This window comes from Heptranchias perlo, chromosome 8 (assembly GCF_035084215.1).
Source record: "Heptranchias perlo isolate sHepPer1 chromosome 8, sHepPer1.hap1, whole genome shotgun sequence".
NCBI classification, from domain to species: Eukaryota; Metazoa; Chordata; class Chondrichthyes; order Hexanchiformes; family Hexanchidae; genus Heptranchias; species Heptranchias perlo.
The window spans coordinates 64,196,082-64,208,601 of NC_090332.1; the positions used below are offsets into that span (position 1 = coordinate 64,196,082).

The window sequence follows — 12,520 nt, forward strand, 5'->3', positions numbered from 1 at the left end:
TCCTTCACTTTCTATGCACTTCCTCACCTCCCCATTTGTGCACCCACCACTGCTCCTCACCCCAACCCTGATGCAATGTGATGCATCTGTCTGATAGTCACCCTCTGATGCATCTGTTTCATTGTCAGCCTCTTCAGCATCCCTCAGGTGAAGACGTCCCCTTCAGTCACTCACGGGTCTGTTCTTTATCCCCTTGTAGGAGCAGAGAACACAAAATACAAGGGAGAGGAGTAGAATTGGAGGCAGACCACCACAAAAAGTCCAGAGGAGGAGGCCATCATCGAGATCAGTTAGATGGATGCATGCCTGGCCATCAGAAATGGAGAGACTGGCTGGTGGCTGGTGATGGCTGGTGAAAGAACTTTAATATCCTTCGCACACATGATGAATTGATTTTATCAATGATTGACCTGTTCCATACCTCAGTATGGTCATTGGAAAGATTGTCATTTCTCCGATGAATACTTACTATTGCTTTATATTTTCTTCCAGGGCCTTCACAGATTGATGAGGAGGCAGCTGCAATGGAAGCAGGTGATTCCTCAGTGGAGCTCAATACTTCTGAAGGTGCATCGTCACATGACATGCAGCCATGCACTGGCGCAGATACTGGCACTTCAGTGGGCCCTGTTAACCAGATAGTTCAGTTGTCACCTAGTGATTCACCACTCTCAATTGAGCACAAGCAGACACGGGCAGCTGTGGAGAGTCCGCGTTGGGGGTTCACTCCTCTCCGAGCTCTGCTCAGCTGGACACAGAAGCTGAACCCCGGGAGCCATTGTTGAGAATGATAGGGGTACAGCTTTATGAGGTGCTGGAAATCGTGCCACACACATGCTCCACAATAGCGGAGAGGATGGAGGAGTCCAACTCCATCGCTAGGATTGGTGGCGCAGGTAAGTGCCGGAATGTCTGCGATGGAGAGAATGCTGTCCTGCATTGAGCTTCAGAACACGGCTCTCTAATGAGTCCATTCAGGCCGTGACAGACTCTGGATGTCAACAAGTCTACCACTTTAAACAGGCAGACAGATACTTTAGCTGTGGCCTTAGAACTCAGCACATTTGCTCACCAGCCTGCTGGCCAGCAGAGTGGTTGGAGTGATGTTGCGCTGGCCTGGGCGATGGATGATGGCGAAAGGGGACGTGGATGTGGGGACTCCATTCAAAGCGCTCCCACCTCTCACCCGTTGCCCCCTCCTCAACCAGTACCTACAATGCATCCTCCTCTCCCGATGGCCGAGTCTGCCTCTGTGTCTTTGGCAGGGTCCTCATGGGCTCCAAAACCCAGAGGTCATAGGCCGAGAGCATCTCAGCAGTCAGGACAGGGATCAGAGCAAACTGCCAATACCTCTGCTGAGGCCACAGGGGATGCACCACGTAGAAGCAGTAGGCAGGGAAAGGCTAAGGTATTGTAATTCACCAAGGGTGTTTGACAAAATGTGCTGTTCATTTTTTTTTGTTATTTATGTCACATTAAATGTTGTTCTCACCACCACTGCCACGTCTTGCCCATTATTGAGTCCCTTTTGTGAATTCGATCTCTCATATGCTTCATCATATATGCCAAGACATTATGCCACTCCTTGAGTGTTTGTGTGGTTGAAGGACTGTTTTGTGGGGGGGGTTGGTGGTGGTGGTTGTTCCAGGCGGCCTGAGTATTTCAAAGTCTTCAATTTGCACATCTCATTATGAGAACCTGTTAGCGATGAAGGAATCCCTGACACATGGGCAGCTCCGGCGATGGGTTCCCCATCTTCATTTTCGTCCTCATCTCGTCCTCTTTTTCAATGTTGCCACTAGATAAGGATGCTTGATGAGCGCATTTGACCTCCTCCACCTGTAACCTTCTATGCTGCTCTATGTTGTGCAGGACGCAGCACATGACGATTATTCTGCACACCATTGCGGGTGAGTGCTGAAGAGCTCCCCAGATCTATCCAATCACTTGAAGCGCATCTTCAACATTCCTATGGCTTGTTCAGTGACAGACCTGGTGGTGATGTAGCTCTGGTTGTACCGCTGCTGTGCCTCGTTGGTGGGGTTTCTCTCGGGTGTCATGGGCCATGTCTGCAGGGAGTATCCTTTGTCTTCAAGGAGCCAACCCTTAAGTCTGCTTCCTTTCTGGAAGAGGTCTGGGATATTGGACTTGTGCAAAATGAATGAATCATGGCAGCTGCCAGGGAATCTGGCACACACCTGCAGAAACTTCTTCCAGTGGTCGCACACAGCCGTGCATTGATGGAGCGATAACCTTTCAGTTTATGAACAGTCCTGGCTCATGTGGAGGTCCTCGGGTTGCTACATGAGTGCAATCAATTGGGTCCTGCGCCCGGGGGAAGCCAGCTAGAGCAGTGAAACCCACTGCCCTCTCAGTATGACTGGTGTTGCTGGGGAAGTTAACGTAGTGGGATGCCCTGCCAAACAAGCCATCCGCCACCAGTCGTATACACTTATGTGCAGACGACAGGACCACCCTGGAGATGTCACCAGTGGCACCCTGGAAAGATTCGGAGGTAAAGAAATTGAGGGCAGTGGTGATTCTAACTGCCACGGGCAATACATGACCACCAGGCCCAGCCAGGAGCAGCTCTGCATGAAGTGTGCGGGTGTCTGTGACCATCTGCCGACTCAATCTGAGCCTGCACAGGCACTGCTCCTCAGAGAGCTCCAGGAAGCTCAGCTTCTGCCTGTAGACCCTCTCATGAGGGTAGTGCCTCCTGTGACTTCGTCCCCTCCATTGGTCCCCTCTCTGCTCTTCTCCAGGTCCTTGTTGTGCACCTCTGTCCTGTGCACCTGCAGATCCCAGAACTGTACGCCATGCCTGCCACAGATGGTGATGTTCCTCCTCCTCAGATGTACTGTGGAATAGATCATAGCACCCCCCATCCTGATCTTGTCAGTTTGAGGATCTCCAAAATGTTGGTAAATTTGTGTGAACACAAGAATTCTCAGTCTCAACAAAGAAATCTCAGTCTAAACATAAAGAACTCCCAGTCAAAGGTTTGTCTGAGAGAACTGAGTGACCAGCTGTAATACCTCACCTTTTATTGAGATGTGTCAATCACTGGTTTAAAGGGCCAAATGAATTTCAGCTAGTGTTTCAACTACCTGAATTGGCCCTTTAAATATCGGTCCGCCGGCTGTAAGTGCCGCTAGACTTCCGGGTGTCTGTTGCACATGCAACCCAAATGTTCCTGGGTTAAACCCAGAAGTGGGCACATTGGAGCCGGGATGCGGTCCTGCTCCAAAAAGCTGATACTTTAACCTTCCACCCATCCCCAACCCACCCGTTCTTGGGGGTTAAAATTACCCCCAAATATCACAGCATGGTGTCGATTTGGACTAAGACTTTGCCTCTCAAAGGCTCATCTATAACCCATTCAGGATTATTTGTTAACTTCCGAGCGGAGTACTCAAGGCGGGGAGATAAAAGAATTACATCCTAAAGTAATTGCAAGCACTTCTGTCTCTACTGGAAACCACCAGGCATGAGCATAATTTGTTTCTGAAATTGAAATTGATAAGATAAATTGATATGATTTGCTGTTTAATAATTCAAGAAGGAAAAATTTACCTGAAGTTTAAAGGGATAATTAAATTTTTATTTAAACAAAAAAAAAGTGCAGTCTAGGTGGTTCCTGCCCAAAGCAGTGTATCAAGGAAGAAAGATTTTTGGGGAAATAGGTTTTGTCAATGTTCAATTTTATCAGTCCAACAATACTGCTCTCTGGAATTGGGATAATTTTGAAATAATAAAATGGCCTCATGCACATAATAGCCGGATATGTTGGGAAATAAAAGGTCCCAGAAGAGGTCAAGTAAAATAAACAAAAATGTGTTGATAACTTGGACCAAGTTGGTAACGTTTAGTCTATATTTTAAGGGTTAATGATAATATCGTATTGGACAGGGAGGACAAACAAGGCAAGGGAGTACACAACACCTGGGATGATACTGAAAGGTGTAGAGGAAGTGAGGGACCTTGGAATGCATGCCCACAGATCCCTGAAGGTAGCAGGACAGGTAGATAAGGTGGTTAAGAAGGCATATGGAATGCTTTCCTTTATTAGCTGAGGCATAGAATATAAGAGCAGGAGGTTATGTTGGAACTGTATAAAACACTGGTTAGGCCACAGCTTGAGTACTGTGTACAGTTCTGGTCACCACATTACAGGAAGGATGTGATTGCACTAGAGAGGGTGCAGAGGAGATTTATGAGGATGTTGCCAGGACTGGAGAATTTTAGCTATGAGGAACGATTGGATAGGCTGGGGTTGTTCTCTTTGGAACAGAGGAGGCTGAGGGGTGATTTAAATGAGGTGTATAAAATTGAGGGGCCTAGATAGAGTGGATAGGAAGGACCTATTTCTCTTAGCAGAGAGGACAATAACCACGGGACATAGATTTAAATCTGATTGGTAGAAAGATTAGAGGGGAGCTGAGGAAAACCCTTAACTCAATTAACAAGTACCTGGATGTGCACCTGAAGTGCCGTAACCTACATGGCTATGGACCAAGTTCTGGAAAGTGGGAATCCTGCTGGGTGGCTCATTTTTGGCCGGCACGGACACGATGGGCTGAATGGCCTCCTTCTGTGCTGTACATTTTCTATGATTCTATGACCGTAAAGTCCCTCCAGGGCTCATGAATGAGATGAAATGGTAATTAGTGGGATGTGTAATATTGTATGAGAGGAGATGATTGAGGATATAAGATAGACACAGGAAAAGTACACCACCAAATGGGAATTTTCCTAAGGTCATTTTTTTAGGTGATTATGGGTGAATTTCAGGAACCCAACCAAAGAGGTTAGGGAAAGATGTGTGAGTGCACCCACAAGTAACATAAATCACCTGAGCATGATTCACCAAAGGATATCAATCTGGTATTTATGTATAATCTAGTGAAAGTCAAGAAAGTGTAGTTAATTGATAGTTTCCTCTTGGAGATGTTTGTGACCTTGCCTATACTGAATAATGAGAAAACTGCATTTGATTGCCTGACCACTACCCGAGACATTGGACCATGCAGGGGGAGAGAAGCAAAGACCTCCAGACATCCCTCTCCCACACCCTGAACTTTTGATAAGATAACCTGAAAGTCCAGGAATGGTTTGTATCTGCTGTCACGTGTGGCATGATCTTGGGATACCAGTGTGTCTGCAAACGTAAGGTAACTTGCATGCGGAAATGCGTGATGAAGATGCACTGAAGAACAGGTCTCAGACATGCTCAGTCACACTGACAACACCACAACATGAAATGGGTAAAGTGACTCAGAAGAATGAGAAAACTTTTTAATCAGGGCTCTGACAAATGCTCCATAGAGAAACCGAATTTTTAATGAAACAATCAGGATAGAGTTAAACACACTGGAACCGTAGAACCATAGAAAAGATACAGCCAGAAGGGGGCTATTCGTCCCATCATGTCCGCACCGACTCGAAGATAAACCAGATGCCCATTCTAATCCCACCTTCCAGCATCTGGTCCGTAGCCCTGCAGCTTACAGCACTTTAGGTGCAAGTCCAGGTACTTTTTAAAAGAGCTGAGGGTCCCTGCCTCTACCACCAATTCGGGCAGCGAATTCTATACACCCACCACCCTGTGGGTAAAAAAGTTTTTCCTCATGTCCCCTCTAATCCCTCTGCCAATCAGCTTAAATCTATGTCCTCTAGTTCTTGAACTCTCTGCTAGGGGAAACAGGTACTTCATGTCTACTTGATCTGGACCCCTCATAATTTTGTACACCTCAATCAAGTCTCCCCTCAGCCTCCTCTGCTCCAAGGAAAACAACCCCAGTCTATCCAATCTCTCCTCGTAGCTGCAATTTTTAAGCCCTGGCAACATTCTTGTAAATCTTCTCTGCACTCTCTCCAGAGCAATTATGTCCTTCCTATAATGTGGTGACCAGAACTGCGCACAATACTCCAGCTGTGGCCTTACCAGCATTGTATACAGTTCCATCATTACATTCCTGCTTTTGTATTCTATACCTCGGCTAATAACGGAGAGCATTCCGTATGTCTTCTTCACAACCTTATCTACCTGTACTGCCACCTTCAGGGACTGTGCACATGCACTCCAAGGTCTCTCACTTCCTCTACCCCTCTCAATATATTCCTGTTTACTGTGTATTCCCTTTTACTGTTTGCCCTCCCTAAGTGCATTACCTCACACTTCACCGGGTTGAACTCCATTTGCCACTTTTTCGCCCACTCCACCAACCCAGTGATATCTTCTTGGAGTCTACAGCTATCCTCTTCACTATCAACTACACGGCCAATTTTTGTGTCATCTGCAAATTTGCCAATCATGTCCCCTTCACTGGAACCTATCAGAGGGATTGAAATTAAGGTAAAGAGGGACATAGAATTTGGATTTCCAAAATTCAGGGTTGGGTTTCTTTGAGTTAACAATTAATATGGACAACTGAGGCCTAGGGAGAAATAATACTTAGCAAGATTTTTTCACTCAAAGGGTGGTGAGTGTCTGGAACGAGCTGCCAGAGGCAGTAGTAGAGGCGGGTACAATTTTGTCTTTTAAAAAGCATTTGGACAGTTACATGAGTAAGATGGGTATAGAGGGATATGGGCCAAGTGCAGGCAATTGGGACTAGCTTAGTGGTATAAACTGGGCGACATGGACATGTTGGGCCGAAGGGCCTGTTTCCATGTTGTAAACTTCTATGATTCTATGATTCTATAAGATGGATAATGGTAAAAGGAGAGCTGGAGAATCTTTAAAGGCCATGATTTCTTGATAATATGGTACACTGTAGCTTTCTGTACAATGTATTATGATTTTCTTTTTCTCTATCATGATGTGTAATACTAGCCAAATGAAACTTAGACTGGAAGAGCAAATGGCTCAAGATAAGTATGAGATACTAACCAGATGCGAACTTTAGATAAGGTCATGCGAGGTCACCAGGCACTGTTGGACATTAAGACTGAGTAGTAGTAAAGGAAACCATTTTCTTGAAATACTTCTATAGTTTAAAAACCTGAACATTAAAAGATTGACCGTGTATATGAAACAATGTAATGCTGATGTTGGAAAGGGGACATCTACTCTTGGGAACCATGAATGATAGCAGACAGTTTACAACATAGATCAGCACCTATGGACTAGAATAATATCCATGAATTTTGTTATAGTACAGATAATTGTCCTCAATGTGTTGGTTCAAATATTTAATTAAGAGACTGTCACAGAACACTCAAAACTTGGAGTTGGCAGTTTCAATTTAGGAAGGACTGGTTCCTTTGCCCTCAAAGACCGGAATGTAAGATTAAGCCTTTTACGCGTCATTTTTCAGTATATAAAACTTATGTTTAGGTTAGGTGTTGTTAACATGTAAAACATAAATCACTCATGTTTAGGTTAGGCATCTTAATACATATAACCAGTTCACTGTTCTAGAAATTATGTAAGGAATCTTACAACACCAGGTTACAGTCCAACAGTTTTATTTGAAAATCACAAGCTTTCGGAGCTTACCTCCTTCGTCAGGTGAGTGAGTGAAGGGTTCTAAAATCGCATAGCATATATTAGGCCGGGAGACGATCACAGCAATCAAAGGTGTCGTTGGTGTTCACACAGGTTAGCCACGGAAAACATTACATCCCAGTATACTGAATACACAATGGGTCAGATTACAAAGGCAGAGAGAGAGAGAATGTCCAGTTGTATTAAAAACAGATAACTTTTTTTCCCGCTGGTGGGGTTACGTGTAGCATGACATGAATCCAAGGTCCCGGTTGAGGCTGTCCTCATGGGTGCGGAACTTGGCTATCAATTTCTGCTCGACGATTTTGCATTGTCTTGTGTCTCGAAGGCCGCCTTGGAGAACGCTTACCCGAAGATCGGTGGCTGAATGTCCTTGGCTGCTGAAGTGTTCCCCGACTGTGAGGGAACCCTCCTGTCTGGCGATTGTTGTGTGGTGTCCGTTCATCCGTTGTCGCAGTGTCTGCATGGTCTCGCCAATGTACCATGCTCCGGGGCATCCTTTCCTGCAACGTATGAGGTTGACAACGTTGGCCGAGTCACAGGAGTATGAACCATGTACCTGGTGGGTGGTGTCCTCTCGTGTGATGGTGGTATCTGTGTCGATGATCTGGCATGTCTTGCAGAAGTTGCTGTGGCAGGGTTGTGTGGTGTCGTGGACGCTGTTCTCCTGAAAGCTGGGTAATTTGCTGCGAACGATGGTCTGTTTGAGGTTGGGTGGCTGTTTGAAGGCGAGTAGTGGAGGCGTAGGGATGGCCTTAGCAAGGTGTTCGTCGTCATTGATGACATGTTGAAGGCTGCGGAGAACATGGCGTAGTTTCTCCACTCCGGGGAAGTACTGGACGACGAAGGGTACTCTGTTGGTTCCGTCCCGTGTTTGTCTTCTGAGGAGGTCTATGCGATTCTTCGCTGTGGCCCATTGGAACTGTCGATCGACGAGTCGAGCGTCATATCCCGTTCTTACGAGGGTGTCTTTCAGCGTCTGTAGGTGTCCATCGCGTTCCTCCTCGTCTGAGCAGATCCTGTGTATTCGCAGGGCCTGTCCATAGGGGATGGCCTCTTTGACATGGTTAGGGTGGAAGCTGGAAAAGTGGAGCATCGTGAGGTTGTCCGTGGGCTTGCGACGAGACTACACGATAACATCAACAAGTTCCATCCCACCATCAAACTCACCATGGACTACTCCTCAGAATCGGTTTCTTTCTTGGACACACGAATCTCCATCAAAGACGGGCACCTCAGCACCTCACTCTACCACAAGCCCACGGACAACCTCACGATGCTCCACTTTTCCAGCTTCCACCCTAACCACGTCAAAGAGGCCATCCCCTATGGACAGGCCCTGCGAATACACACGGTCTGCTCAGACGAGGAGGAACGCGATGGACACCTACAGACGCTGAAAGACACCCTAGTAAGAACGGGATATGGCACTCGACTCATCGATCGACAGTTCCGACGGGCCACAGCGAAAAATCGCATCGACCTCCTCAGAAGACTAACACGGGACGCAACCAACAGCGTACCCTTCGTCATCCAGTATTTCCCCGGAGCGGAGAAACTACGCCATGTTCTCCGCAGCCTTCAACATGTCATCGATGACGACGAACACCTCGCTATGGCCATCCCCACACCTCCACTACTCGCCTTTAAACCTCCACCCAACCTCAAACAGACTATCGTTCGCAGCAAATTACCCAGCTTTCAGGAGAACAGCGTCCACGACACCACACAGCCCTGCCACGGCAACTTCTGCAAGACATGCCAGATCATCGACACAGATATCACCATCACACGAGAGGACACCACCCACCAGGTACATGGTTCATACTCCTGCGACTCGTCCAACGTTGTCTACCTCATACATTGCAGGAAAGGATGTCCCGGAGCATGGTACATTGGCGAGACCATGCAGACACTGCGACAACGGATGAACGGACACCGCGCAACAATCGCCAGACAGGAGGGTTCCCTCCCAGTCGGGGAACACTTCAGCAGTCAAGGACATTCAGCCACCGATCTTCGGGTAAGCGTTCTCCAAGGCGGCCTTCGAGACACATGACAACGCAAAATCGTCGAGCAGAAATTGACAGCCAAGTTCCGCACCCATGAGGACGGCCTCAATCGGGACCTTGGGTTCATGTCATGCTACACCTAACCCCACCAGCGGGGAAAAAAAAAGTTATCTGTTTTTAATACAACTGGACATTCTCTCTCTCTCTGCCTTTCGGGCCTCTTTCTCTCTCTGTCCTTGTAATCTGACCCATTGTGTATTCAGTATACTGGGATGTAATGTTTTCCGTGGCTAACCTGTCTGAACACCAACGACACTTTTGATTGCTTTGATCGTCTCCCAGCCTAATATATGCTATTCAATTTTAGAACCCTTCACTCACTCACCTGACGAAGGAGGTAAGCTCCGAAAGCTTGTGATTTTCAAATAAAACTGTTGGACTATAACCTGGTGTTGTAAGATTCCTTACATTTGTCCACCCCAGTCCATCACCGGCATCTCCACATCACGTTCTAGAAATTAGATTAAGCATTAACACATAAACAGCTAAAAAGACAGAAATGGTCAAATTAAACTACATAAGGCAGAGGGATATAACGAACAAGGGATGCTCCCGAGACTGCTTACACTGCAAGTCTGTTTGAAGGTTGGGAAGAAAAGCCAGACCTTGATAAGGGAGGCCCAGGCATTCCATAGTCTGGAACAAGTGAAATAAAAACAGGTAACTGTGAACAACAACTCCTGCACACGTGACCAGGCTCTCAATACAGGGGGCTTTAAGTCTTGAATTCTTGTAGAGGTTCAGGACGTGGATCCATGAGGTTACTTAACTCTACCTGAAGAAAGAATGGGGTAATTGTTGTTTCTTTTCTTGTATGCTGTTGCTCGACCAATGTTAAGACTTGATGGGCGCTAAATTGGGCCATGTTGTGCTCATTGTTTCAGCGCTACACGGCCTCTCCAACATCCAAGATGGCGTCTTGGCTGTGCGCGTACATTTCCAGTGTATCGTGCTCTGGACGCCATCTTGGTATAGGAGTTAGTGCATGCACAAATTCCAAAAGCCAGAAGCATGTAAAGTAAGGAGAAAATGGATACAATCAGTGTGCAACGCTGATTTAAAGTGATAGACACTACTTTGGGACTTAACGCTCAACTCAATGCACAGTCTTAAACATTACCATCTGAACATTTTAGAGTTCCTGGAGGACCCCCACCAGCACTATTTCAAGGGACCATGCAGAATTTACTGATTAGTGGCTGGATTATTGCTTCTGGCTGCCGTAACTGTTTTTGGAGGTCTCCTATACTTGAATACTAGGACTGGGGGACATACCCTAACATTTAGAGCCAGGGCGTGCAGGAATGAAGTTAGGAAATGCTTAACATTCTTTTGCAAACGACAGTTGATGCTAGCTCAATTGTGAATTCTAAATCTGAGACTGATAGATTTCTGTGAACCAAGGGTATTAAGGGATATGGGGCTAAGGTGAACTTTTTTTTTATTCATTCATGGGATACGGGCATCGCTGGCAAGGCCAGCATTTATTGTCCATCCCTAATTGCCCTTGAGAAGGTGGTGGTGAGCCGCCTTCTTGAACCGCTGCAGTCCGTGTGGTGAAGGTTCTCCCACAGTGCTGTTAGGAAGGGAGTTCCAGGATTTTGGCCCAGCGACGATGAAGAAACGGCGATATATTTCCAAGTCGGGATGGTTTGTGATTTTGAGGGGAGCATGCAGGCAGTGTTGTTCCCATGTGCCTGCTGCCCTTGTCCTTCCAGGTGATAGAGGTCGCGGGTTTGGGAGGTGCTGTCGAAGAAGCCTTGGCGAGTTGCTGCAGTGCATCCTGTGGATGGTACACACTGCAACCACAGTGCGCCGGTGGTGAAGGGAGTGAATGTTTAGGGTGGTGGATGGGGTGCCAATCAAGCGGGCTTTGTCCTGGATGGTGTCGAGCTTCTTGAGTGTTGTTGGAGCTGCACTCATCCAGGCAAGTGGAGAGTATTCCATCACACTCCTGACTTGTGCCTTGTAGATGATGGAAAGGCTTTGGGGAGTCAGGAGGTGAGTTACTCGCTGCAGAATACCCAGCCTCTGACCTGCTCTTGTAGTCACTGTAGTTATATGGCTGGTCCAATTAAGTTTCTGGTCAATGGTGACCCCCAGAATGTTGATGGTGGGGGATTCGGCGATGGTAATGCCGTTGAATGTCAAGGGGAGGTGGTTAGACTCTCTCTTGTTGGAGATGGTCATTGCCTGGCACTTGTCTGGCGCAAATGTTACTTGCCACTTATCGGCCCAAGCCTGGATGTTGTCCAGGTCTTGCTGCATGCGGGCACTGACTACTTCATTATTTGAGGGGTTGCGAATGGAACTGAACACTGTGCAATCATCAGCGAACGTCCCTATTTCTGACCATATGATGGAGGGAAGGTCATTGATGAAGCAGCTGAAGATGGTTGTGCCTAGGACACTGCCCTGAGGAACTCCTGCAGCAATGTCCTGGGGCTGAGATGATTGGCCTCCAACAACCACTACCATATTCCTTTGTGCTAGGTATGACTCCAGCCACTGGAGTGTTTTCCCCCTGATTCCCATTGACTTCAATTTTACTAGGGCTCCTTGGTACCACACTCGGTCAAATGCTGCCGTGATGTCAAGGGCAGTCACTCTCACCTCACCTCTGGAATTCAGCTCTTTTGTCCATGTTTGGACCAAGGCTGTAATGATGTCTGGAGCCGAGTGGTCCTGGCGGAACCCCAACTGAGCATCGGTGAGCAGTTTATCAGTGAGTAAGTGTCGCTTGATAGCACTGTCGACGACACCTTCCATCACTTTGCTGATGATTGAGAGTAGACTGATGGGGCGGTAATTGGCCGGATTGGATTTGTCCTGCTTTTTGTGGACAGGACATACCTGGGCAATTTTCCACATTGTTGGGTAGATGCCAGTGTTGCAGCTGTACTGGAACAGTTTGGCTAGAGGCACGGCTAGTTCT

At 47.1% G+C, this 12,520-nt stretch overlaps 1 protein-coding gene across 1 annotated transcript in view; it reads left to right on the forward strand.

Annotated features, from left to right (window-relative positions):
- Window positions 1-787: 787 nt before the first annotated feature.
- LOC137324833 (interphotoreceptor matrix proteoglycan 1) overlaps window positions 788-12,520 on the forward strand; it is a 150,296-nt gene continuing 138,563 nt past the window's right edge. The window contains exon 1 of the mRNA XM_067989561.1: window positions 788-896. Coding sequence (XP_067845662.1) covers window positions 788-896 — 109 coding nt within the window. The remainder of the gene's footprint in view (window positions 897-12,520) is intronic.